At 39.9% G+C, this 27,993-nt stretch overlaps 1 protein-coding gene across 1 annotated transcript; it reads right to left on the bottom strand.

Annotated features, from left to right (window-relative positions):
• Window positions 1-421: 421 nt before the first annotated feature.
• mipepa (mitochondrial intermediate peptidase a) lies at window positions 422-27,993 on the bottom strand. The gene is made up of 19 exons (XM_023299573.3): window positions 27,554-27,993; window positions 27,247-27,420; window positions 26,879-26,967; window positions 26,601-26,687; window positions 26,359-26,422; window positions 26,033-26,215; window positions 25,165-25,321; window positions 24,845-24,893; window positions 24,287-24,347; window positions 23,992-24,044; window positions 21,384-21,537; window positions 21,114-21,191; window positions 20,612-20,819; window positions 19,700-19,809; window positions 18,656-18,730; window positions 17,928-18,044; window positions 13,539-13,660; window positions 11,824-11,897; window positions 422-778 (listed from the first exon to the last, which is right to left on the bottom strand). Exons 1-19 carry the CDS (start codon window positions 27,698-27,700, stop codon window positions 678-680), a joined length of 2,103 nt encoding a protein of 700 aa, XP_023155341.1. The 5' UTR covers window positions 27,701-27,993; the 3' UTR covers window positions 422-677.

Below are 27,993 nucleotides of genomic sequence, written 5' to 3'. Positions count from 1 at the left end.
ATAGAGTGAAACTTCACAACCCTGAGTTGTAGATTTCTCTCTCCTACCTCCCTGCTCTCTCTGAAACTCCTGACAGACAAAACACATGGAGCGGTAATAATTTAAAGCCTAAACAATGAGCACATGACAGGAAGAGCAGATTAAGTATTCTTCCACATGCTGATTTAATCAGGAAAAAACAATGCTCTGCTGTTACGTAAGCAGAAAATGGATCTTTAATGAGGAGGTATCAGCTGTGTAAGATAAATTAATGAACTTTGTAGGGATATGTTATTTTGCTGTACAGCTCTAATGTTTAGTGCTGAGAAAAGTTTGCTGGAGGTAAATCTGTTGAAATATAATAGTGACACAAAGGAGTGTAGAGGATTAGAAAAGTGTCTGTGAATGGGACAAAATGAACAACAATCTGCAACAACCAATATGTAGAGATCATCAGGGTTCATAGCAACTCTTTAATTCTGTTCGTATTAACTTATGCTGACGGTAATATACAGAATATTAAATAAGTCAATGTGACTTCAAAGGAGACCAGTTATATAAAAATGCTTACAATTCATCCACGGGCAAAATGAAGATGCTCAGAATGTGACGTGTTTCACCTTTCAGCCCAGCATGGGTGTGTGTATCCTCAATCTTTGCCTTGTAAAGTCTGTTCCCATGCAGCCAAAAAGCATCTTTCAACTTTCAGAGTCCATGATGAAGGTCTCGAAGTTGGGGTTGAGCTCAGACACCAGCGCGTCCACGAAGTCCTCGATGGTGGGCCGTCTCTGCAGCATGCCTGTCACGCAAAAAACACACAGCAGTCGGTATTAGAGTGTTAGTCGGCGTCAAGGAAAAACCTCTGGCGAGGCAGAGGGATGAAATGATTTCCTATTTTCCATCCCACAATCGCACCTCGTTCTAATAGGAAAAGTACAGCTTTTCTGAGCATTTAAATATTTTTAACCTGAAGTCACTGAACTGGTTGTTAAAAAAAAAAAAAAAAAAAAAAACCAAGAGCAAGAAAGTTATTTTCTGAAGAAATCCTTCAAAGCAAAAGCTATTTTTCATTCCAAATGAAGCTAAAATCCCACTAAGCTAATGGCTACAACTGCTGCCTTTGAGATGTTTGATGTCCTTCCATATTCCACACTCACATAATAGATTTTTATGTTTTATTTTTAACACTTGTGTATAACTAATGCAATACTGAACTCTAATTTGTGCATTTGAAAATAAAAGTAGACTGAATTTGCTACATTTTGAAGTGATTAATTTATTACACTCAGCTATTAAACACTCTGTGCAGCACTTTTTGTTTTCTAAACCACACCCTCACACATTCTCTCTAGACTGAAAACAAGTGACAGGACAGAGAAAGCAGGCACAGAAACTCTGAGAAACACACTTTATGGACACCTTTAACAGACCACCACACTGAATGCAGTAAAACAAAGCCATAAAGTTCTCAAAATCTTCTGTTTCTGCCTCTAGCTAAACTAAAACGTGCCTTGTACATTTCGTAGTCCCCTATAGAGATGACACTGAACTCACACACACATATTGTACACTACATGTGACTAGTGTCGTGGAGCAAATATGACTGTGCAGCCGAGAGCCGGCCCTGGGAATGTCTGTGTGTTTTGAGAGCCTGTCTGCCAGCTCATGCGTAGAGGACTCCCTTGCTCGCTTTACAATTCAGCTGCACGCCCGCTTTGAAGTCAGTTCATTTCCCCTTGTGTAGCTGCCAATGTAAATAGGCAGCCTCCCCCTCTTTCCTGCATGGGTCACCTCCACTGAGCACACACACACACACACACACACACACACACTTCCACACCAGCATGTCTGCACAGACACGCATGACTGGAGACGCAAAGAGTTTCACACAGCGATCCCGAATGTACAGACACACATCAAGATATAGACAGCAGGGGAGTCTGCTGCCGCCACCCTGAAACTGACTCAGCAGCTAGAAACTGAGCGCAGGTTCGGCCTGCAGTGAATCGCCTCGCATGGGAGCGCCGGAGAAGGGATTATCATCTCCTCTTACCCACCGGTCACACCCTGGCCCTTGGCTACAAGATGATACCAAAACACGGGGGTCCCTAGCACCACCGCAAACCGCAAGGCCCCCGGATCCATGGGAACCAGGCAGCAACATGAAAGCAACCATTCCCAACCAGAAATGATAGCCCCTAATCGACGCCGATGGCATTTGACGACCGCTTTAAAGTGGAGACCGAAATGCTCTGAGCAGCTCAAGCTGCATTAATAGATGTTCATACAGAGGATATTAAAGCACGCTTCAAATTACACCTCGAATCGGATTAGTATTAGAAAAGTGCTTGAGTGTTTGTAATTTAAATATTGAATTTCATTCCAATAAGCACCATGGTATCTGAGGTGAAATGGGCTGCATTCAGTCCCATATTCCAGCATGGGACCTCCTCCACAGTGGAGGAACCTGTACTTGCATCGTCTGTAATTAAAACACTAAACAAGACCATTTTCCAAAATTTTTAAGTCAGACACAATCAATAAAGAGGCCACCTTACTACTTTCATTTAAATGGAAGTAGCATTTGTTGTGCTACATTTCTTCATTAAATTCGGTAGATTTGCAGCAGAAATCTTTTACGGGTTCAATAAAATCAGTCTACTGAGTCTTTGTAAAAAGGTTTTTGCTCTTTTTGATTAGGCAGAAGTAAAACAATCCATTTTTGCAGGAGTTCTGTGTAGTTGTAGAGGTGGTCTGGTGATAAGGATTACAAGACTTACTGTATTTCAAAATTCTCCCAAGTGTTTCTTATCCATAGAGTCCAAAGTTGTTACTTCTGGCCTGACAGTGTTGCGGCTGTAACTGACTATATTTGGGGATGTTTTTAGTGTGTAAGTTTAAAATAATAACCTTGGGCTTGAAGATTTAAGAAACAATTACTGCCTGTCATATTTGTAGCTCTTTAAGGCACAGAAGCTGTCAGCTACATATTGTTTTCTCTAACAACTAGCTTCTAGACATGGAAAAACTATAAACTATAATGATGTGTTAACTTAAATGCAAATGTTATTAAGCTCCCATGACTAAAGGACAGTCATCGCTCCCTCACTGCTCAAATATGCAGCACAGGACAACAAAGAAACAGGCGCACAAGTACTCATGTCCCGACATGACACTTGTTTACTTGGTTGATTTTTACAGTAAGTGTGCAGACAGAGCTGTGGGCTGCTGATCTGAACTCTCTGCACACCGTCTGCAGCATCACCAGCACTTTCTCTAATAGGTGCAATTTCCTGACTGTGTGTTCGCAGCAGGACCTGACGTCTGGAGCCTCGCCTGCCACAGGTTAGTGTGTTAAACGGGCAAAGTTACCACCTCAGGAGTGATGAGAGATGCAGAGGGAGGAGGAGAGAGGGAGAGAAGAGAGTGGAAAGGGAGGCGTGATCATGAAAGAGCTAAGTTGGGTAAACAAAAGCTCCCTCGTCGGCTTCTCACCACCAGCAGTCGGTGGTATCAGCACTGGGGTCTCACACGGTGCTCACGGTAGATGACCAAAGGTGGAACAATAAGCAGCGAGGAGTGAGTCTTTTCTCAGCCCTGATCCCTGGGAGAGTTTGAGAGGAATGCACAGATAACCCCAGAGTCATAACAACACTGTGGAGGAGTATCTGATCCCAGAAGCTGCTTTTATAGATACACACAAAGAGGAGGGGCTGAGTCAGACGAGAGCAACCGTCAGGGTCAAATCTGCACACTGTGAAAAGATAAGCACTGAGGCTGAGAGACCAGGAGAGAAAACGCTTTTTAAATAAGTGCAAAGCAGAGGTAAAGTGCAGAAATGTACTATGTACTAACTATGAATACTTGTATCAAACACATTTTTCATTTGGATTTTCATTTGTTCACCCAAAGCATATTTTCTGACCTACCTCATGATGTTAATTTCATGCGATACATATTAAAGTGAAAGGAATTACTGTTAAGGTTTTGAAATAGGAAACGGGACGAAAGGGATGAAGTAGGAAAAGTGCGATCAAGGATTTTATTGCCTTCTACACAATAAGGAATTAGAACTGAATGTAGATACTATGGTTGTTATGTACCAGTGTAAAAGACTTCATTGCCAGAAAACCAGAAGCAGTGACTTTAGGTTTGAGATATCTGCCATTGAAAGTCAAATATAATTTAATATGATGTGCTCTTATCATAGACAAATGACAGAAAAATTCAACTACAATGATTCTTTAAAACAACAAACATTATTCCAGTAACTCAGAATAATCCATAGACTTCATTTCAACTTTTTCTGGTGAGATTAACAGGAGGGCTCCAATTAAGGATTATTTCCATAATTGTTTAATCTGCCAGTTATTTTCATCATTAATTTGAAATATTAAAGACAATGGAAAAAATGCATTCCACCATTTATCTTTCTTATTGTGTCCCTTCAGCAGCCCAAATGCCATTTATATTCAATTCATTGTCATATAAGACAGAGAAAATCAGAAAGTGAAGTTGAAATGATAGAAAATTTCAGATTTTTGCTTGAAAAATGACTAAAATAAATCACTGACTTTCAAAATAGTGTCAGATTCACTCATCACAAAAATATCCTTCCATTGTTAGTGGGGATTTCTTGATTAGTTTTTTTTTGTATTCTGGGTGAACCACATCAACTCAGCTGAAATCTACTGTACGGATTCACCATCCAGCCACTGCAGCAGCACAGGTACTGTACGAGTGGCTCTGCATAGCGTCAAGGTGGGCAGAACTGTACACTCACTCTTGGCTAAGCACAGAGGAAAAACCAGAGCCAAACTAAACATAGGCTGTGCTTTGTGTCCATTGTTCAGAGAGCCTTAGGATAGAGGCTTTGCAATGTTAGTCATCTCGTATTTAAGAGTTTCCATTTCCATTCATAATGGCTCTGACACGGCCATTGAGGAACAGGGCTTCTACCCGTTACAGTCATCTCAGGGCCTGCATCGCCAGCCAACTCGGCCAACACAGTTTGGGTAAAACAGGAGGTGTTAAAAGACATATAATGAACTGGAGCCTCATTGGAACAACTGGCGGTTGAGGACCTTGCTCGAGGGTACTTCAGGAGCACTTGCTGTGTGCGGAAAGTGAACCACTCTGTCTCTTTCCTTGCCCAGTTTGTCCAAGCTGGTGTGGGAACATTCAAATTACAGACCCTCTTCTTTAGCGCACCTCCACTGCCTCTTTTTGTGTTTAACACTTCCTTTCTCTAAACAGAACAGTGGTTCATACTGAGAAATGGAAACGCATTATTAATGGAGTAACATGGCCCTTGGTTTTTTCACTTGTGTCAGCCAAACTAATAAGAAAACTACTAAACATGTAAATTCAGATGAAAAGTAAAATCCTTAACTGCTTTTATCCAAGTGAAAGGAGTTTCAATTTTACATCTAACAACCTGTCCTAGTGATATTTTTACAATTGTGCTTGTGCTCAGTCTTACAAAAAGAGCTTTACAATAAACACAGCTTTACCTCTCACATAAGAATATACACAGCATGCACAGAAAAACTTGTTTATTTACTCAAAGGGTGGTGGACGATGGGTATCAGTCAAATGAAGACCTTTGTGGCTGACTAGCAGCTCTGAGTCTTGGTAATAATGACAACTCTGGGGACAAGAATTCAACAGAACTGCTATAAAATTGCAGTCAAGCCTGCAGAAACATCTGAGTTACGCCTAGAAAGCATTTTGTTGCTACGGACAAAGAAATTAGGAGTAAACTGTCCAGTGACCTACATATTTCTACAAACTGATAAATAAAACAGTGCTCCTATTTTTCTATAACAAAATAACATGTTAAACTAGTTCCACTTTGAACATTGGTGCAATATAAAGACCCTAAAAAGCCCCATATATTGCTTTCTTGGTTCTCCGAAAGTATGTGTAGCAAGCACTTCTATTTTTACCTGTCTTCTGCAATTACAGCACTAATCAACATTGTTGGAGGTGTTTTAAACCAATAGCTGAAACTGGCTGTTTTATAAGCGCTATTGATCGTAGTCCCACAGGCTCGGCTGTGCTCTGTTCTCTCATGATTTAATTGGTTGCTTTTATAGGACAATTACACCCATTTGCAGCTCGGAGCAAGCAGCAGTGAGCCACATTTGTACATTTAAAATGTGAGCAAACTGCAGCAAGCAGGAACTCATCTCTTTTGTGGTGTCATATTCTCTGTATATATGTGACAAAATGTTGATATATTGTAAGTTATTTAAATCAGAGGAAAAGTTTATGATGCCGCATTTCAAAACACATTTCAGGCTGCATCAGTAGCTGCCTATAACTATTCGAAACATGTCAAGGTGTGAAGAGCAGTAACTTCTGCCAGACCTGGAGGCAAACCAGGGGCTCACTGCCTCTGTAATTATACCTTTGAAGTTCAGGAAGCTTTTTCTACAAACCACACTTAAGACAGGCCCAGAAAGCAAGCAAGACAAGGGTGATGACAAACATTAGACTGGGAGGCTCTTTGTTGAGTAAGCGCCTTCACAAAAGAAATAAAAAAAGAAGAACTTGTAATGTTATTTAGGATAAACCCTTCAAAATTCAGCAAAACAGCCTCTTAATGTAAGAAAATGTAAAATTATTTTGTATTAAAATGTGTAAATCTGATTGCTCCAACTTAATATATTGTAAAACTTGGATTGAACTGTACTTTATGAAAGTTTGCGTGAATAGATGATATCTAGCCAACAAAGGATGTTGGTCTGTTGATTGTTTTACTTCTTCAGTCCAGACTGAAATGTCTCAACAACTACTGTATGGACGGTAACGAAGACATTACTGGTTACCAGAGGATGAATCGTCTGACTTTTCCTTGGTTCCGGCTGCAGTTAAAAGTTTTCACTGGTGCCATAAAGTACCTTATTAGCCATGCGATGGATGATACAGACACTTACAGTTCCAAGATACTGTAGTCTACTACCTTTGGATGGATTACCATGAAATTTGGTGAAGATACTCATGTCTGCCTCATGTTGCTACGACTACGATAAATCAGCGACATCACAATCTGTAGGCCAAAACATCAGTTTGTCCAGCACTGATTTATCAAGGTGGTTCGTAACCTTGGGGTCAGGACCCTCCAGAAGGGTCATGAGGGAATCAAAGGAAGTCAGCTAAAGAAAGTTTATATGAAATATGTTAACACAGAAAATAAATCTACATTCATAAATGAGTGCATAAAACACTACAAAATGCCACAACCTGTAGGCTGTTTGCTAAAAACACATGGACTACTGAGACAAACTGCTTTACACAAGCAATTGCACCTGTGTAGCTGGAATATATAGAGCTATTTCTAAATAGTGGGATCACAATAAACAATCAAAAGAAATAAAGATCAAAAGTGGAAATGTGACAAAAACTAAGGCTAAATACTACAAGTAATTCATGCACACTATGTCTATACTGTGGAACACAAAAATATCATTTTTAATCACAAATCAACTTCATTGTCCATCTTTCTAGCACAAAAATGTGTCTTTAGTTTGCACAACAATCAACACCAGATATTAAGAATAACATTTAAATACGCTTCATTAGATATAACTTTAAAAGAACTAAAAAATAAAATACTAAACAAGAAAAGCATGTCAGAGAGCGCAGTACTCCGCCAAGGCTGCTCAATAGTTGTATCATTTCCAATGGATAAGCCCCAATAAGTCCACAGCGATAGATTTGTAGTAGGATCGCAATCATGTTATCGTCAGCAGGCAGTTGACTTAGTGTTCACTTGTTGTCATGGTTACAGTGACGCCGTGCTGCTATCTCGCAATGATGCAGAAATCTTAAACAAATCTGTGGATCCAGACTATAAGTCGCATCACTGCCAAAATCTAAGCAGGTGGTCCTTCTGACATTCCCTGAAAATTTCATCCACATCCATTTGTCCGTTTTTGAGAAATGTTGCACACAGACAGACAAACTTACACCAATTGTCACATAACTCTGCCACGTCCCTGGAGAACTAATAAAATTTAGATGTGAAGTGCTAGATGCATGGGATTCAGAGCCATATTGGTAAGTGAATGAGACACAGATCACAAGTTCTGGCTGTAAAGTATGTATTATCCAGCTTTACCTCCCAGCAGTAAAGTCTATCTAATCCTCTCCTCAAGTTCACACAGAACTACACATCAGTTTTGCAAAAGTGCTATGGGACTGTACAGAACACTGTGCTGTTGGGGTTTATGAGTGACTATGCAAACAGTCAGAAGAACTATTCAGTCTAGCTTCCTAAGGACAAAAACCAACCGGGGTCCAGGGACTCAGCTACTGAGCCGGAGTGGATCCATTTTCTGTTCTGTGTGGTCGCGACTATGGGAACAGTCTGGGCCATGAAAGCCTTCTCTGTAGCAGGATGTGAGGTCCAGTTCAGCCAGTCGATCGCCTTTCATTCCCTCCTTCCCGTTCTCTCATTTTTCTACCCTCTCCCTCTCTCTCTCACTCTGTCCTGATGCTGCTACACTGGATTTAATACCTGGGTTTACATTTCAACACCGTCTTTCCTGGGAAACATCAAGTAGCTGGGAAGGGAGGCATCCAGATAAAGCCTGGCCTCTGATTGGCCTTGCCAGGTCTGCTCCGGTTCCCCGTGTGGCCTTGTGGCCCTTCCACCACCTCACCGAAGGGGGACAGCAGGGAAATGTTACCTCCATTTACAAGGGTCTTTGTTTGAAAGGATTATGTGTAATGGGTTGGATCTAGATTCTGTGTCCTTCCTCTAGTCTTCTGCTGGCCTGAATACTGCTCTAAATAGAAAAAGGCTCTTCCAATTCACTTTAAATCCTTTTCCATTCTCCAACAGGAATTCAGGATGGTTGCTGTGAACCTCTGAGCCCGTCAGTGAACAATGAAAACCTAAATGTTTCAGCACATGCACAGATGTAGTTTCATAACTCTGACATCAGCTTTCATAATGTTAAGGTAAATTATGAAGATTTATGTAGCCATCAAAATAGCGAGATGGCTGAACAAGGCGTCTTTACAAATGTGAGGAGTTTTTGCTTTATTTTAAACATTTCACCAGACATCAAAAAACTTTTATGACCAGAAAAGAAAGAAATGGTTTTCAGATGAGCATTGGAAATGCACACACACAGAACTGAACTCTTCAATGAGACACTGCAAAAAACATAAGACCGGATCTACCATGCATCCATACAAAGGCTTTTAATTTGATCTGGATTTACTTATTTTGACTGAGCATTACTCCCAGTACACACATTTCTAGCCTCTTGCTTCTACAATGACTTATGGCACGGAAATGTAGCCAGAGGGATGTATATGACTCTGATAACTATTCTGCACACAGGGCTTTGGCCTATAATTAGACGTGCATTCACTTCAAAGAGGGCCATAAAAGAAAATACTGTCAGTTCAACAACAGTTAATTGGACAGTAGATCTTCTAACAAGGATCTGATCTGTTGGTGGTTGTAATTTCAGAGGCTGGGTGCAGCCCTGGTTGGAGCTGTCAGAGGGGACAATCCGATGCAGGAGGGAGGGGGTGACCCTGAGGGAGAGATTTACTGTAAACTCCCAAATGCCACCTGATATCACTACCAACTCCCTGTGTCTGTCTCCTCATGCCTTCTCTCCTGTTGTCTTGTCCAGACATGGCACAGCGACTGCTCAAGGAGAGGAGGAGGTGAGGTGAGGATGGAGGAGGGTAACAGGAGGACGCAAGTTCTACTAAAATGACACAGCCTGAACTAATCTGTAGATTAACTGTTACAAACTTAAAGAAAAAAAATGAAAGATACACCAGAATACTGTTAAATACAATGAAGAGTCATGTGCTATGGCTCTTTAAAGGGGTTATCAGGAAAATTTAACTTTAGATTCTGCTTATCGATCCACAAACAAATATCACTGAAGCTAGTTTATAAACAGTGTATGGCAAACACCTTCCACTAATCAACCATTATCAGCCTTCATCATTAGTCATGTGAATTGAATGCAGGTGTCTCTTCCCGTCTCCCAATGCATTTGTCGAGTGTGAAATTATCCCATTAGCTATTGCACGTTCCAGCTGACTAAAGTAACTTCACTGCACTTAAAGGAAACCTAGCTGTGACTGCAGCAACATGCAGGTTCTTCTCACACATAGCAGGAGAGACTTGCTTCACATAACGAACCTACTAGTCTGTGTCGCCTCCTTCCTTAAAGTGGATGTGCAGTCAGGCAGTGGGTGTGTTGTTAAAAACCTGAAGCTATTCTAATTCAAGTAATTCTTAGTTGTTTATTTAGTTAGATAGACAAAGATGGGCAATGATGGAGGAAGTGAAATGTAACCATTTATCAGAGCAGAAATTGAAAAACACAAAGAACTGTCAGATCATGACTGCTCCGACAGCCCTTGAGCTACTCATACGTCGCATGCTGTTCCATCAGGAAAATCATCCAAATCTAAGCTTAAAGTCATGACATTTCATTAAAATCACTTTTTTCCTACATGTTTCATTTAATAATTTGCCAAAAAACAGACTGTTTGAACTAGCCAGATTTTGTTTAAAAAAATAAAGTAAAAATCTTTGCTCCTCAGCCAATCATGAAGCGACAAATGACACAGCTGTGATCATAAGTCACGTGGCAAAAATGTGGGGATTTTTTTGGCTGAACTTGGCCAATCTGCAGTAGTATGAAAAAAAATTAAAATTGTAAGTCATAAAATATGTAAAGTATGAAGAGTCATCTCGTTTTTTTTTTCCAGTATTGGTGGCACTTGAAAAAATGTTGTACATGTAGATTCTTTTTTCTTCTGTTTTCGTAAAATGAATAATCAACAAAGTCTAACTTTTGTTTTTTTCTTTTTTAGTGATTTATGGAACCATAACTTTGTCATACTGCCCAAATCACCTTTTTGAATTCACTCAGCTTCTAGCCATGGATGTGCCGTTTCCATAGAGATGCAGGACTTCAGCGAGCATGACTCATATATAGCTGATCTGAAGTGGTTAAACACACAGTGGAATGTACCGTCTGAGTTTTTAGTCCTGCAGAGTCAGCAGTGTTGAGCGCTCAAACCTATAATCAACCACTTCAGTCTTTCCCTCCTTGTGCACAAAAAAAAGCAATACAATCCATAATGTCAGCCCTTTAAAATGATCTTTTTTTTTTAGTTATACTTTTTATACTGATCAAATAAAGGCTGGACTAGCATGAACATGTGTGCTTGCTACAGAGCGAGCAAACTTGACATTTTATACCACAGCAGGATTGGCTTTGGTTCTGGTTTGACAAAGCTCCTGTAAACAAAGATAAGAAACCTTAGGAGGTGTGTTAAACTGGTGAATAGGTGCCATTGTGGAAGCTCAACCACAACAGTGGCAGCTATGAACACCTGAAAAAACAGCAGCTGGACCGGCTGCCTCTATCTATGCACTTTTTAAATATTTTTCTTCTTTATATGAGAGAGTAGACAAGATAACAACTCCAGAAGCATTTGACCCTCTAGGCTGTCCAGCATGTCAAAACTAATTCAATGGCATTATACTGCAGTAATTAGACACACCTTGTTTTACTCATGCTACAGTAAGTAAAGGATTGACACATTGTAATCTAAAGGAATCCTACAACTATTAGACCTATAATAAAACTCTTCAACTGTGGTACAGAACACTGAAATCTGCCCATAGGGGGTCCTGTGAGAGATGGAACGACTGCTGCCTAAAGGCTGTAGGGTCAAGCAATTGAAATAAATGAGGCCTTAAGGTTTAAGTCTGAAGTGCTTCACGGACTTTTAGTGGTAAAGATTAAAAGATTCCTTTAATATTAACAACAAAAAGGTTGAATCTACCTTCCACCATCAGCATGGGCTCCTTGGCTCCTCCGTGGGCCAACATCTCCCGGCGGTAACGCTCACCCATGTCCCTGACAAAGAGACAGAGGGAAAGACAGACACAGAAGGGAAAGAGATAAGGTTACAGACACCTGTATTCTCCCCTGTCAGCTCTCTGTCAGCCCCTCCACCACTGTTGCTGCCACTTAGAGCCCAGGGCCAAGTCTCCTAAGCTGCCTATTCACAGCAGACAGGTGACAGGAAACAGAGATCTGACAACTGCAGGTGGAACTCAAACAATCTCAGAGGGAAAGACAATACAGGAAGACAGTCAGACACAGAGCAAAGGAAAAGAAAGGGGAAGAAATAGGAGGCAGAGGGAAGATGCTACAGGGCTCGACTCCATGGAGATACGGTAGAGCGTTAGCTTTCCAAAACAAAGCTTTTGCACTTTGTCCAGGGGCAAAAACTTGTGATAAGGGAGGGTCGGGTAATGTGCTGGTATACGCCTGTGAATCACAGCAGACACCTGCCAAGTCAGCGTGAGTTTCATATTTATGTCATGTTCAATGTCAGGCAGCAGAGACTTAAACAGTATCCAGGGAGGGCGGCCTGTCAGGAGGCATCTGTCTCAGCGTTCTGAACGTAGAACAGGTTTATGCTTTGTGTAGCTCCTTCACCACAAACACACGGACTGAAAAGAGTGATGACTGTGAGTTCACTGAAACTTCTCTCATACCTCTGTGAAGGCTTAAGTACAGGAGCTGAATGAGTGATTTTCTAAACTGTGCAAAGGCCTCAGCGAGCCACGATTTCTCCAAGAACAGGAACAGAAAACAAACCTATGAAGTCAGACTTTATAGTTACATATAAGATTCCCTGCTTGCTTAGTGTAATAATCTACAACCAAGGCTCTGCAGGAGCTTTTTAGAGGTTGAAGTCAGTATTAAGGAGGAAGAGTAATGAAAAAGGCAACAGACTGTGTACATGTAGCAGAGTAGATCTCACAGCTGGTCAACTGGTGCTTTCACGGTAAGCTGTCGGCTAGTTTGTAAAATACATTGTTGGAAAGTTATTAAACAGTGGCCTGGCTGTTTCACCCTTTTCAATGTAATTATATGATTCTGTATATATGAAGATGTTTTGTTACTTCTTAATTATTTAAATTACCATAAAATCACCAAAAACTCTGTATTTGTTGAGCTCTCAGTACTAATGTACTCAGTATTTGGAGGAGTTCAGTATTAAAGCCCTGTTTAGGGGAGCCCTTACAAAATAAAAAAACAAACAAACATGTATTACACTCATGTAATTAGCAAAGTAATTCTACATTGCTTTGTACACAAGACACTTGTGACATGTTTTACAGAGAGGTTCTAATGTACCTTTCCTTTCCTTCAGGATCAGACCACTGAGCATGTGATTTATCACATTTATATAACACACAACCATAACTCTGCTGCCTTTCTAATAGCACACATTCTTTACGTCACAGCTGAAGGTAGAGAATTCAAATAAATATATATTTCTTGCTGTCAAAAGAAGAATCAGCCTTAATTCATGGCATATATAAAAATTAAACTGACTCAGCTATAGTCTTAGATAATGAAGTTCAAGCAGATATTAGGATTTTCACTTGAGGATAACAGGAATTTCACTTTCATTTTTGCTAAAACTTTGCACTCAATTTGATATTATGTTATCAAACTTTTAACGTAAAGCTTGTGTCTCACCTGTTTAAGGGATCCTGAACGAAGCACTGCTTCCACACCATGGAGGCCACGGCTCGTGACATGAGGTAGGAGTAGTATTTGGCTCCGTAGCCAATCAGGTGGCTGAATCTAAGCTGCCAAGCCTAAACAGGAAAATGAAGCCACTTTATTATCACTTTCAACTGAGTGAAAAGACAGACAGCCAAAATTAATCAGCTTTACTTCACTCCTAAAGTGACAGAATAGATTTGCTGAGAGGAAAAGTGACAGCAAAATTCTGCTTCCCAAATAAAGAAAAACTAATTATATAACTTGAATACTCCAGATGTAATGGGTTTGTTGGATACACTGAGTGTGGTGGGTGGCAGACTCACATCACAACCTTAAAAGGTTCAAATGTTTCTACTCGTAAAACCTGTTGAGAGAAGCTGTTTCATGACCGCTGCTAACTATGCTTGTTAAAGACACAAAGCAAGGCTGAAAGCTGTTGGCTACAACTGGAACTAAACCTGCAGCGAGGCCTGATAAACCAGAAATGAAAAACAAAACTGAACAAAAAGAGTATCAGTGTTATACAGCTCAAAATTGCTATTTATTTTTTGACACTGCAATGGAACTGAAATGGATAATACTGGAAAAACTATCAAAAGTCTTCCAAGAAAACACCAAACACTCCTAATTTCTAAAGCTGCATCTGCTTTCTCCACTGGTATCATTACATTGGTGAAATAAATACAGCTTTCCTCTAACAAAGCTTTATAACAACACATTAAATCACAACCTGCCAGCTCCTTCTATTAAGGACAAAACATGGAAATTCCTAAATGGTAGAAAGCCCCGTTCTCCTCTCTTCTTCTCTCCCCTGTCATTGCCTGAGGGGGCCCCTCTCCATATCTATAAAGACGAGTTCTTTTATGATCTCTGCAAACGGGGACTCTGGGGAATTCAGCTGGCAAACACTCAAACATTCAGCCTGTTAGAAAAGACAGCAGCTGCCATAGTTAACTAAACCATAACAGACTGCAGACGCCTCCCTACACCTCCACATAAAAGAAGTTAACTTAAAACATGATAATGATTTGTACTCCAACTCAAAGTGAAATAATCATCTGAACTGAACGGTGCAGACAACATTTGCACTTAGTTTCCTCGCAGATGACCAATGTGCTTCTGTAGCAGTGCCCAAAGAGCCCTCGAAGGTCACAGGGGGTCCTTTTCTAACTACTTATGCGTCTTCTTGCATTGCAGTTTGCATTACTATATTCTTTAATATTTCTCTTGATTCACAGCAACAGCTAGTGTGGGTCTCGTTCAGAGCGAAGGTTGTCATGCAGCTCAGCCTCTCTCTATGGATCAGAGGGAATATAAAAGTTAAAGCAAAGGAACACAGAAATAAATCTTTGGCTCTGTAAGTACCAGAGCTAATCTTGACATATTTTACTGACCTCTGTGATTATAGTGATTTTATTTTTTGGAAACTGAGGCTCCACTTTTGAATGATGACAATGCCTTATACAGCAGCACTAAGTATATCAAACTCATTCAGTTCATTAGAATTATTGTTTATTGCTTAAACCCTTAAAAGGAGATCTGAGCACCAGCACTAGCACTGAAAAATAATTCTCTGGAGTCATGACATTAATGCAAGCTGTCACCGTTTCCTTGGAGATGCCCACACGTGTGAGTTTTGCCAGTAAAAACACAATTTGTGCATGCAGTGGAATGGGAGCAAAGTGTCTCTCTTTCAGATTCAGATGCAAACTCCCTTCCAAGTTAAGAAACCACAACTAAAAAGCAGCTACTGTTTGCTGCCTTATTTTCCAGAGTCACCCTTATGACAAGACAAGGCTCTGGTGGAAGAAATTACAGAAGTTTTGGCATATTATATCAGGAAAAATGTGGCAATTAGTTTACATAGTCAAAAAGCCTGGGTTTAGTTCACTCAAGTTTGACCCACTCAGCTACAAAACATTCAACAATACAAATCACCCTTTAACATTAGACAGATCCATAGTTAACATAAAAACATTGACTACAGTAGGTTTAGTTAAGTAGTTCCATGGAAACTGGGATCTCAAGGGAGATCAGCGTGTGTGCTTTATGAGGCAATTAACATAACATGAACAAACAATCGTTTACAAGTTTGACACAATAGATCCTTGTTATGATTATAGTGTAACTGTTTAAAAATTATTAGCCTTGTTAAAAAAACATATGCATAAACTTTCATGATAAATAAAAACATAAAAATTACATTATTGGATGACAGTGTTATGAAATCTGAAACAGCTGTTTGACGGTTTAAAATGGGGACTGCTTATCTCCACCACTGGTAGAAGAACTGCATGATCTCTTTTAGTCTGGGCCGTCCAACAGCGTTAAAAATACTTAAGCTCCAAAGTGTCGACTTGACAAGACTCTTCTGGGCTGTAGCGACTTTAATAAGAGCGAAAAGCACTCCTGAGAGGAGTCATAGCTCACCAAAGTTTGGGCAAAAGAAAGTTGCTTCATCAGCAGCAACTCAGAAGTGATGCAGCAGCTCAGGTTGGAGGTTAGAAGTTTGTTTTAAGTGTTCAGTGTCTAATTCATGTGAAAGGGCAGAACACAATAATAAGTGCACACAAATACAATTCATTGATATATTGAAAACAGTGACAAAAAAAGCACAAAGGTTAGTTTTGATTCAAGTTTTAAACCTATGTAAAAGCCATCCTTTCATTTGAAGGCTCTTTGATTTTACTGTATTTCTTATGTGGTTTATGGCCACTGATATTTTGGTAACAAATAAGCAGCTATTGAAGGACTCTTTGGCACAGCGTCCCAGTCTTTGACAAGATGCTTTAAGCCCCCATCACAACATGCCATGAAAATGATTTTCAGACTTCCAAGCTTCTCTTTGTTTTCAATCCCTTTGCTTCACATCAAATGATTAACGTCGACTTTTCTAAGAGAGTGCAAGTGGGTCACATGTCAGCAAGATATCCTTTTGATCCTTACATACAAAGGAGACAAAGTAAGCACAGGCTTTTTACTCTGTTCCTCTTGTACGTGAGATAAAAGACATTTTTTCTTTTCTTTAAATGCGACTCGTTTTTTGTTAATGGTGCTAAGGTGCAACTCCACATTTTTACAGGAGAATGTGGAATAACGTGATCTGTCGAGCATTAAACATATTTTAAACAGAGGATCATCACTGAAAAGAGGAACAAACATGCAGGCATTAAAGCCAAGAATTGCAGATTGCAAAAATGTCAACACAACGAGGCAGAACATCTTGCTTTCTGCCATTTATTTCCAAATATTATCTTCGGCTCAAGGGTGAGCATGTGGTCTATGTTTCTCACAGCTGATCCTCTCTCTCTGTACACAGCAGGAACTGATAGCCCTGCTCTATAAACTATACACATGTCAGCATCACCCTAATGTTTATAATCTGTGGTTCTCCGTAACCTATTAGCCACTCAAATGTTCACTTTACTGTGGAAGCTTTTTCTGAGCCGTGTTTCCATGAGGACAGTCAAGAGAGAGACAGATTCGGAGGGCGAATTTAAAAAAAGTTTAAGTCTGTCATTTCAGGATCTAAACAAATCTGGTTTCACTTGCTCTGATCCAATGATGATCCAATACCGAATGCTCAGGCACCGCAGTCACCCTCAGTTCAAATGGGGAAAACGATCCTGCTGTGGGTGGCTGTGCACACGGAGGCAAAGTGTCTGTTAGAGCTTTCAGTGTGGTTTGTAAAGTTGAAGAGAAATGACTCTGACAGTGGGAAACTATATAACATAAACCACAACCTCTGGAGAGGGAGCTACAAAGCGAGGCACAAGCAGAAGAGTGGGAGGACTTCTGTGAGGAGGAACGCTGGCCGGGACACTGACGTTTAGGAGAATATGGTGCACAGTTCTGTAATCGCTATTCCTGATGGCACCCCCACATAATTATAACCCAGAGTAGCTGCTGCATGAAGGCCATTCCTGGCTAAATTATGACTGTGTTTTTGATTCTCCTCTGCCTCCTGGCCTCATCCCCTCGCCCGCAGCTGCAAAAGTGGAGGAAATACAGCTCTTTTTTCATTAAAGGGCTGGGAGGAAGAGTTTCAATATTTCCCCCTGGGAGAGCTCATTTAAAAGTATCCCTCTGCTTTGTTATTTTAGCAGGGCTTCAGAAAAGGCTTTAATCCTTTAAATGCTGCTGTGCCTGTGCAAAAGATATAAAACCAGAAAAAAAGAGAGGATGAAAAGAGGAGAAAAACAAAAGTGAACAGAGACCAAAATGACTAAAGTTGTGATGTTTCTGTGCTGTGATAAACTAGGAAGTGAAAGCAGAGTCTTTTGGGGACACAGTAATAAAGAGACCAGCTCTTGAAAAATCACATATTGTGTGAAATGCACAAATGCAGTTGGGATTTACCGTATTGGGCGTATATGGCAAGCCATAGAATTTCTGCTGCATGTCCTTCAGGATGTCTGTGGTGGAGCGGTTGTGAGGTTTACTATGGTAGATCTGGTCCAAGACTGCATAGAAAATCTGCCAAAGGAAGAATTTAAAAAAAAAAAAAAAAAAAAAAACATAGTCGTGCATACTTGCTTAAAAGGAAAGAACCATTCAAACTGGATTAGTAGGGTTGAGCAAAACGAATAACCTCATCTTGTGCTGATATATTTTACAACATCACACTCTTGAAGCGACTCTTCCAGATGCTTTGTAGAAGTATCATTTTAATTGAGTGAACGCTTAATCAGACAGACAAACAAGGAGAAATAAAGAAACAAGAGCCCTTCAACAAGTAATTAGATTAGTATGGTTTTATAATTTAGCAATTTCCCACAAACTCAACAGTGGATTACCAAACACCAAATTAAAAACCTTTGCAGCCCAATCACCTAACAGACACTACTGTTTGTAACATTTCTGCATCCTTCATCCTTAAAGGACTGAAAACTTTCCAACATCTTCAGCTTCCCTCAAGACTTCTTCCCCTTTCTGTGTTTATGTTATCTTATTTACCAGAAATTTTCCCAGCTTTTCATTGCAGGAAGTGAGAGTGAAATAATCCTAAACAAAAACTGCTTGTGATCATCTGTCAGACTAACACACAAACAAGCATCACAAGCTACATTTGAAAAGCTTGAGTTTACCTGCAGCTGGGTGTCTGCGGCTCCACACACTTTCTTTGACTCACACAGGCGAGCCACCATACTCTCTGGTAGAGGCTGATGAGACAGAGGAAACCAATCATTTGAACATCAGTTTCGGCTCAGCGTTTCACCAGTTTCACCTTTTGAAGTTATGGTTAAAACCTAATTTCTGCTGTCCTCAGGCTTAATATGTAAAATCCCAGCTAAAATGAAAAATTAGGCTCTTAATATTACTATAATTATGACGTACGAGAAAATATCTCTCTCCAAGCATTGGCCCTCTGAGCCCCAAAACCTAGTGGTGAGTCTGAAACACCTTATGTCATGTCTATCTGAAGAAACTATAAAAACAGAGAGAGTTGTTAAGTTTTCTGCTTTTCGACATCCTCGAACATGATGTTTAATTTTTTGGGGGGAAACTTGTAAGCTTAAAATCTATGCTTGAAATTGTCACTTTATTCTGCACATCAGATTTAGAAATTCACCAAAATAAACCACTTCCAAGAACTAGATACTGTAAAAAAAAAATAATTTAATTAAAAATCAGAACTCCCCTGTGCAACAATGAAGCCATGACTGACTCCACTGGAACCAACAGTCATTTTACAAAATTTCATGGCTTTTCAGCTGAACTGCAGGCTGTGTTTGGACAGAGCAGATGGGAAACAAGCCCGGAAACAATCTAAGTAGTGAAATAATGTACATAAACATATGCATATAGTATGTAAAATACTACAAAAAAGTTTTTTCAAGTATTGGAAACTTCTGTAGACACTTCAGTTTTTTACTTTTGCTTTTTCCCTTTTTAATATTTGTGGAATTCTAAATTTGTCACACTGCATGAAAGGCATTTTTGAGTTCTCTCTATTTCTAGCTATGGTTGTGCTGTTTCCATATGGAGGTGCACGGAGTAACACAGTAAATAAAAATGTGATAGGAGCAGGAAAATGCCCAGTAAATGCTTGGGGTTTAGAGGGTTAAACAATGCTTTATTAGTACAAATCTGTCTTCATACTGGTTCTTATTCTGAGGGTTTAGGCCTACCTGTCCAGTTTCATAATGGCGTGCAAACTGGCTGATGACTCGATAGTCAGTGGCAAAGTACTCCATGAGAATAGAGGGAACTTCAGCAAAATCCGTTGAACATCTGGTTCCTAGAGGAGAGACAACAGGCCTTAAAATAACAGAAGGTATGACTGACTTTATTCTTCCTTTGTGGGCCAACGCATAGCAGCCGCTTACAAACTTCTCATGAGAGCAAAAAGTGAGTTGAAATGAGAAAATCAGGTCTTCAGACCAAAGCAGTCAGTAAATCCTATGTGCTATGTACCACACATAGCATATAGGATTTAGCTATGTGTGGTATTCATAGAGATGAAATAGCTAATATTAAGTTACTGATAAGGCAACTGCCAGCTTTCACAAACAACTTAAATTTAACTAGCATGTCCAAACAGGTGTAAACACCGTGTCCACTAAAGAAACAGCCTCCAGTTGAGTTAATGGATACTGCTATTAGCCTAAAATAAATACTTTTAGGATCTTGAATTACTAGTGAAGGTATCCATCAACATTATCTGACAAGTCAAACAGTGTTAAATGACAGCTTTAGTAGCCAAGTATCATTTAAACCTATCCTCAGGGCTTACACTTAATCGGATTTACCTCCCATTTTCAATTCAACACACTGCAATGAATCACGTATAGCTCTGTACCACACAGCTTAATTCCAGCTTGTGACATTTGGAACTGGATAGCCATCATTTTAGGATACAGAGCTCATAAAATGCCAAACATCGATCCCGTCCTACATCGGTGGATTGTTATTACTTCCCTAAATCTTTTGTCAAGCCGTCCTGGCTCCAGTGCAACGTCTTAATTTTAGAAGCAGACTTAAATTCAAGTAAGGCCTTTAAGCCTTCCATTATGTTCAGTGGGTGTGTGCTCAGACCGCACCTGTCACATGCTGGTAGCGAGTGCGTCCCAGCATGGAGTGCATGGCGTGTCCCATCTCATGGAAAAGGTTCTCCATCATGCCAGGCGTGAGCAGGGTGGGGGCGCTCTTACTGGGGTGAGGCAGACTCAGCATCAGCACCACAACCGGCAGCTGGTACTGACTCGTTTCCTGGCACCAACGGCCGCCGCGGATAGTGAAGTGACAGTCCTGGGACGACATGAAGAAGAAGAAGAGGTGGTGAGACCAGATGTGGGTTGAGAGGGATTAAATAGATACAAAAATGATGTCCAATAATTAGGAAAACAGGACATTCTCTGACCATTCCGCTTGTGTTTTAACCTCTTATGATCATTAAATTACAAAAATATGACTAATTAATGGCATTATTGTACATTAACAAATTAGCATTTATTTTACTATCCCATTAAAGAACATTAGATCTCTCACCAGAGAGTGTGAAAACTACAGAATGTAGCTGAGTGTGTGTGTCTGTTTGCATACCTGATGAGGTTTATCTGAGCGGTGGAAAAAGTCACAGTAGATATATCCCAGTAATCCCTCTGTTTCATGCACCACAGCCTAGAGACACACAAACATAACCATACATTAAACACAAGTACGCTAATTAAAAACGCTGACCTTTGAAAACTGTCTTTGGTTTAAAGCAGGGCATAAAACAGACTCTTGCTTTTCTAAAAAAGGCTCTGACTCCTCATTAGGACAGAGAATCCACCCAACTAAAGACATTTTTGCACAATTAGTAAAACTTGCCAGTTTGCGGACGTCCTCGCTCCACACCTCTCCAGCGCTGGGATGTTCAGACATGAGGGAGACGCCGTACAGCTGAGAGAAGAGGTTGTTCAAACCCTCCATGCAGGCACCAAGAGAAAAGTAGGGACTGTACAGACTGGGCTCTATGTTGTACCTGTAGAGAGCAGAAGACAAACCAGAACACAGAAATAAATAAAGCAGATACTCTGAATCTGCAGTAACTTGCACATACAAATATAGTTTTTTCTTTTTTGTATTGTCTTATAATATGTTAATATCAATAAGTTTCTAATACATTTTATATTATCTATATATAGATCAATATGCCTTTTTGTTGCAGAAGAAGGCCTGAGAAAGCAAGAATGACAATGTCCACCCTATTTTTGTAAATGCCGGCCTGCACATTGCTCAGCAGTCTGGCTAAAAATCCCCTGACTGTCACATACATGTAATCTCACTGGTAGGACAAAGCCACAAGACCGCCAGGGCTCAGGGCTGGTGGGACTGTTTCTCTCCTGGGACCACCCAGGCTTAAAATGGATCCATTCATGCTGCTTATGAGGTATTTTAGATAAAGACCACCAAACCAAAATGGTTGTTTAGCTCCAACACCACATCTAAGTATTATCAGTGACAAATAACAGACTGCTGCTGAACACGACTACCAGCTCTGCTTACCACACACACACACACACACACACACACACACACACACACACACACAGAGGTGCACATACACACACACACACACACACACACACACACACACACACACACACACACACACACACACACACACACACACACACACACACACACACACACACACACACACACACAATCTGACCTCATTTCAGTATGGTTTGAACACTCTCCAAATCAAATGGTTTCTGATGGAAAAGCGAAGATGAAAAGAAAACGTGAGTGACTGAGACAAAAAGCATGAGACTGTAACTAAAGGGGAAAGTTAGTAAGAGTAATTTATAGCTTGTGGGTCTGTAGGTGTGTTAGTGTACTTGCATAGCTATATATGTGAGAAACCATTTACACATGCGGACAAATTAACCGAGGGGTACCAACAATTTTGTCCACATCTGTATGTTTTAGACCTTGGGAAGGAAGACATTTTGGGAAGGTATGGACAAAAGTGTCCTACACACATTCAGGGGGCTGTTTAAGGCTTAACAATTGGCTTTAGAGATAAGGTTAACATTAGGTGTAAGGTATAGGGGATGTTTTATGTCAATGAAAATTTAACAAGATGTGTGTATCACAGAACAGAAGTAGCTCAGGGGAAGCAGCTTTTTACTGCAATCAGACTACATACCAATTTTTTAGGGAGACCTGAGGGATCTATAATGTCTGCAATAAAGGTTTACTTAGAACTTCTCCAGAACATTTGGTTCAATGTGTTATTCGTCTCTGGTGAATGATGGGAAGGAAAAGTGCACTTCATTAAGAACATAACTGTAAAATTTGACACTCGACATAAATATGACAGCTTGAATTCCTTTGACTGAGTTGCTGAATCCCAAACATGATCACTGTTCAAATTAGTCTCAGCTAGACAATCACTATGTACTATACAAAACTGTAGTTGGGAACCATTTCTATTGAATAATCTGTTCAATAAATTTTAATTTACTGTTTGGTTTAATAGATGTAAGACAATTCTTTAATATATGCATTGACCGGGGAACCTGACAGCCAAGTCGTTACGACACATGGGCACCAAAGCCTTCGAGCAATGACTCCCTAGTTTAATTCCCAGCCTGTCTGAACCCTTACTGCACAGTACTTGTCTAATAAAGGTAAAAATGCCAAAAAAGTATAAATATTAAAATATGTATTCCCAAATTTTCATTATTTTTTTTCACATGCTATTAAAGGAATATACATGGCGTAGAAAAGCAGCAACAGTTCTTGTTTTAATTTAAGTTTGATGGAGTAAATATTTGGCATTTTTGCAATGTTTCAAAACTTGTGGTCAGTCAGAAAAACTCACCATTCTGAACTTTGTAAAGGTCAGATTTTTGTGAGGTTGTTGTTGCATGATTGCAGTAAACTGTACAGGTGTACCAAATAAAGTGGCCACTAAGTGTAAACATACATAAAATAATTACAAGTACAAAGGTTAAGATTAAAAAAACTGCATGATATCAGATAAATAGCCTGATGCTATCAAAATAACACATCTCACAAGTAGTCGCATATTAAATGCTGCAGTCAAATATTTTAGCAGTAAAATGCACAAGAGCTCAGTGGAAATGTAGGGGCTGCAACACAATGGGAGACAATTTTAAATACAAATATCAAATGCTACAAACACAAAAGAGAGGAACCACAAACTGAACCAGCAGAGATTGATTTAATCATATTACAGTGTTCTGAATAAGAGAGGGAGGTAGAAAAACATTTCAACAACTCCCATGCTTCTCTTTTAACACCTTTTGTAACAAATGACACCTGAGAAAGTGCTGGTGCGCAATAACAACCTGCGCCATAGTGCAATATAGAATAGCAAACACCTATAAGCATCACTAAGATACAGATGAAGATGACTTCATCAAATGACAACAGGTAGAAAAATAAAGATCCAAATACTCACCTTTCAGCACGCAAGACACCACTGAGGAATGGATGATCCCAGGGCATCAGTTCCTACAAGATAACACAGAGAGTACTTGATTTGCACGTAACAATTTAAAACAGACTGAAATTAATTATAGTGAATCTATAACACAATGAAAGTAAATTACATTAAAATAAATCACTTTATACTTTGAAGGAATTAATGCTGATTACATAATGATGGAGGAAAATGTACCAGGATACACTGACTGTAGTGTTGAGGAAAACATCTTTCTATATAAATGATATGTTGTGTAAAAAAAAACACTCACAGCATTACGGGGGTTGAGTTTCTTCTTCATGTCTCTCATCATCTTAAAGTCGTTTGCTGTTCTGAAAGATTAAAAGAAAAACACCAAACAAGTTATGAGCTAAGTGTCTGGAGGCAATCATTCCCGGTTTCACCCACCTATGTCTGCTCAGGGTCAACGGGGGCGAGAGCCTATCCCAGCATGCATTTGGCTGAAGGCAGGGAAACACCCTGGACAGGCTGCCATGCTAACAGGCTCACATTCATACTTGCAGGTAATTTAGAGTCTCCTGGTCCACCTGAGTTGGATGCTTTTGAACTGTTCGAGGAATCCCAAGAACACACAATATGTTTGCATGAAAACAGGAACACAAAAACCCAGGTGGAGACGTGACAAGAACTAATCAAATCACTATCGCACCTAAGAATAAATCTTTTTAACCTTAAAGGGAAACACTGGTTTAAGTGAGCCTTTAAAGACACTAAACAACAAAATTAGATCACGATAACATCTTAGACTGTCAAATCGAATATTAGATCTCTACATCTTTTGATAAAAACATTTAGGAGAAGACCTTACTTATCTGACAACTTGTCTGTTAACAGCTGAAGAAAGTTCATCACTGTCTCTGCAAAGAGTTAAAAGAAGAAATTTTCAGCATGCAAACTTTCCGAGAACAGTTGAGACAGGCACAGAAAGAGCATCTCAGAACTTCTAGAGTTTTTACTGACTCTCTTAAATGAAACTTACTTGCTTTCTGTTAAAATTAATAACAAATCTTATATAGCCAAAACTGAAATGTGAATAAAACAGATTTTTTTGTCTTATTTCTGGTCATACGCTTACAGCACTAACTAAATATGACTATCCTGAGTCTGTAAACAGAGAGATGCACTGACCTGGTGTTTTGGCCATCGTTCCCTTCAGGGCTCTGTGTCCATAGGACTCGTAGCCCACCAGTTTGGCCAGTTTGTGTCGGCATTTTAGCAGCTCTTCCAGACAGTTCATTAGATCTGCATTGGGATACAGGTAAATCCTGTAGGCAATCTCTCGCACCTGCAGAAGGAGGCAAGGATAGATTGAAATTCATGATGCGATATAAGTTTTTAAAACAACAACAACAACAAACCGTTACAGTCAAGAAGTTCAGAGACATTCGGATGATCATATTCTGACAATCATTTATTACATCTTAGTTGTATTTTTAAATTCTCATTTTTTTATTTGAATTAAACTACACTCTGACTTTGCAATATCTTATCGCTCTCTAATTTTGTCTGAACTGTTACTATCTATGATATCTATCTCGTCCTGCGATAGCCTGGAGACCTGTCCAGGGTGTACTTTGAATTCACCCTAATTCAGCTGGGATAGACTCCAGTCCCCCCACGACCCTAATGAGGATTAATCGATGTATAGATAATGGATGGATGGATATCTATCTCTCAAATCAAGCTTAAAGTGAACTTAAATGAATTCAAATTGTATAATGGCGAAACAAAACAGTCAGAAAGTTGCATTCAAAAGAATAAATTAAAGGTTGTGACTTCAAAGTACTGCTGAACTAATTTATATTTCCAGCAATTTAAACAAAATTCTAAGTTATTTAAATGTCTTGACATAGAATTTGATCTCCAAAGAGGACAGAAACGGCAACTAATAACTTAGACCTGCCTTTAAATCCAGTCTATTGATTTAAGACGTGGCAAAGGCGCCATCTGCTGGCCAAAGGGAGAAATACTGCAGTGGCCCAGACTAAACACATACCAAGTCATCTGGGGAGTCTGCATGTAATCCCCCAACTTGAATGAAGCTTCCTTCACTGGCAAAGTGCAGGTGTAGATGCTCAGGAATGGCAGACCTTGCGATTCTGTTCGGCATGTGGGAGCCAACCAGGAACTCATTGTTTAGATCCAACAGCTTCACATGGAGCCCAACAGCCTCTTTCCTCTGTAGGGAAAAGAGCAGCAGGTTTAGCAAAAAATGTAACAGAGTGGATTATCAATGCTGTCTTTACTTTGTGTCCCTCAGCATTTTAACATTTATGCGCTACTAAGCTAAATGGGAATGACCATATTTTCTGACTAGCTCACCAGTTTGTCATCCAGATGAATTCCACTGATTTCAAAGTCGAACATGAACAACTCTGCCACTCGCCTACGAAGAAAAAGCATAGATGAATGTTTAAATTTACTATTGCTGGACATATCATTGTTAGATATTGATATAATTTTGGAACAAGATAAACAATGAATCCTTTATCTGCAATGTTCTCAACACCTTCAACAATGTCTACAGTAGAGCTACAGACTAAACAAGTCAAGAGTAAAGTTACCTTGTATCAGGGTCCAGCTGGGCTACAATGTTTGGGTTGTCTAGCAGATTCTTTAGGCTCTTGCACAGCTCAACGTTGGTGTTCAATCTGAAACAAATAGTCACCAAACCTGAGCATCTGTCAAGGGGGTCTCAAGAACTTTAGCAAGCTGAAAAATCCCTTCAACAATCTGCATTATCTCAATGTTGTAAACAGTACATTACAACACATTTCACACATTGTTGTCCATCTATTAAAAGACATTTGTAGAGGTGAGATCAGTCTACTTTGCTTCTTACTTCTCCACAACCGTGCCAATATCTACACAGGTCTTCTCTGCAGCCTCTCGAAACGCTGGATCTGGATGAGCTACTTTTATGAAGTCTGCCTGGAATAAAGGAAAGAATAATTAACGAGGAAACAGACTAGCAGGACATTTTGTGGTTAAAATAAAAACCACATACATTACAAGGGAAACAAGCAGCATACAATGTTTGAATTACTTTTGAGGTCCTTTTTGTTACAGATCCGCATTGCAAGAGCTGATGACTACAAACTACTTTGGTTGAAAATTGTATGTATTGTATGTGAGTAACACTAACAGCCTACTTAAACATTTGCCCAGTTATAATGTAAAGATTAGACACATGTGGAGTGACGAACTCACCAGATCGGCCACTTTACACAAACCATCTGACAGCTGGTCAAAACACTCGACTGTCTCAGCTCCTGGAGGAGAAGAACAAGCTTTTTCCACCAGCCGCTGTGTGTTCTTCAGAGCTGTCTTCGCTGCTGCCTGGAAGCCTGCAGGACAGCTGAGCTCTGGGACTCCAAACAAGCCCTGCAGCCACACGTCAAACACACACAGAATGGGAATGTCATGACAAAACATCATCTCTAACCAATGCAGCACAATATTATTACACAGAGGCATTAGTGTTGCAGTGACAGAAACACTAAAGACAAATACACACCACGTTTTTCTCAAACAGATCCAGTCTCCTGTGAGGTTTGGCATTGAAAGCAGCTCCAACAGGCGACCATGTCGTCACGTTTCTCCGGACCTGTGCCCAAAGGCTCCTGTGCTTTACCACGTAAAGCAACCTTTTACACGCAGACATTTTGTATGAAACCTGCTTTAAGTTCAATCACTTTTGGTCCACTGAGGCTAACAGAGCTGACAGTAGCTAAACATAGAGGACATGCTAGATTTCAGCTTTGACGTTAGCCCGTTTTCAAAAGCCGGAAATATAAACAACGTATCTAAATAACGTTTATATATTTAAAGTTCTCTCTTCGGGAAAATTGGACGCATAAAGTCTTTTTTTTGTCATGTATGAAGCGTACCTGTAGTAAACATAGCAGCTCACATGTTAGCTCACTGGCTATCTGTCAAAGTAAATCTATCCAACTG

The sequence above is a fragment of the Amphiprion ocellaris genome, chromosome 7 (genome assembly GCF_022539595.1).
Source record: "Amphiprion ocellaris isolate individual 3 ecotype Okinawa chromosome 7, ASM2253959v1, whole genome shotgun sequence".
Classification (NCBI taxonomy): Eukaryota; Metazoa; Chordata; class Actinopteri; family Pomacentridae; genus Amphiprion; species Amphiprion ocellaris.
The sequence above is the reverse complement of the archived record's forward strand: the minus strand, read 5'-3'. Positions and strand labels throughout refer to the sequence as shown.

Coding starts and splice junctions, on each gene's coding strand:
- mipepa (XM_023299573.3), bottom strand. CDS start 27,700: ATGTCTGCGTGTAAAAGGTTGCTTTACGTGGTAAAGCACAGGAGCCTT. Junction 27,421..27,553: donor ATCTGTTTGAGAAAAACGTG/GTGTGTATTTGT, acceptor GTGTGGCTGCAG/GGCTTGTTTGGAGTCCCAGA. Junction 25,322..26,032: donor CAGACTCCCCAGATGACTTG/GTATGTGTTTAG, acceptor CTCCTTCTGCAG/GTGCGAGAGATTGCCTACAG.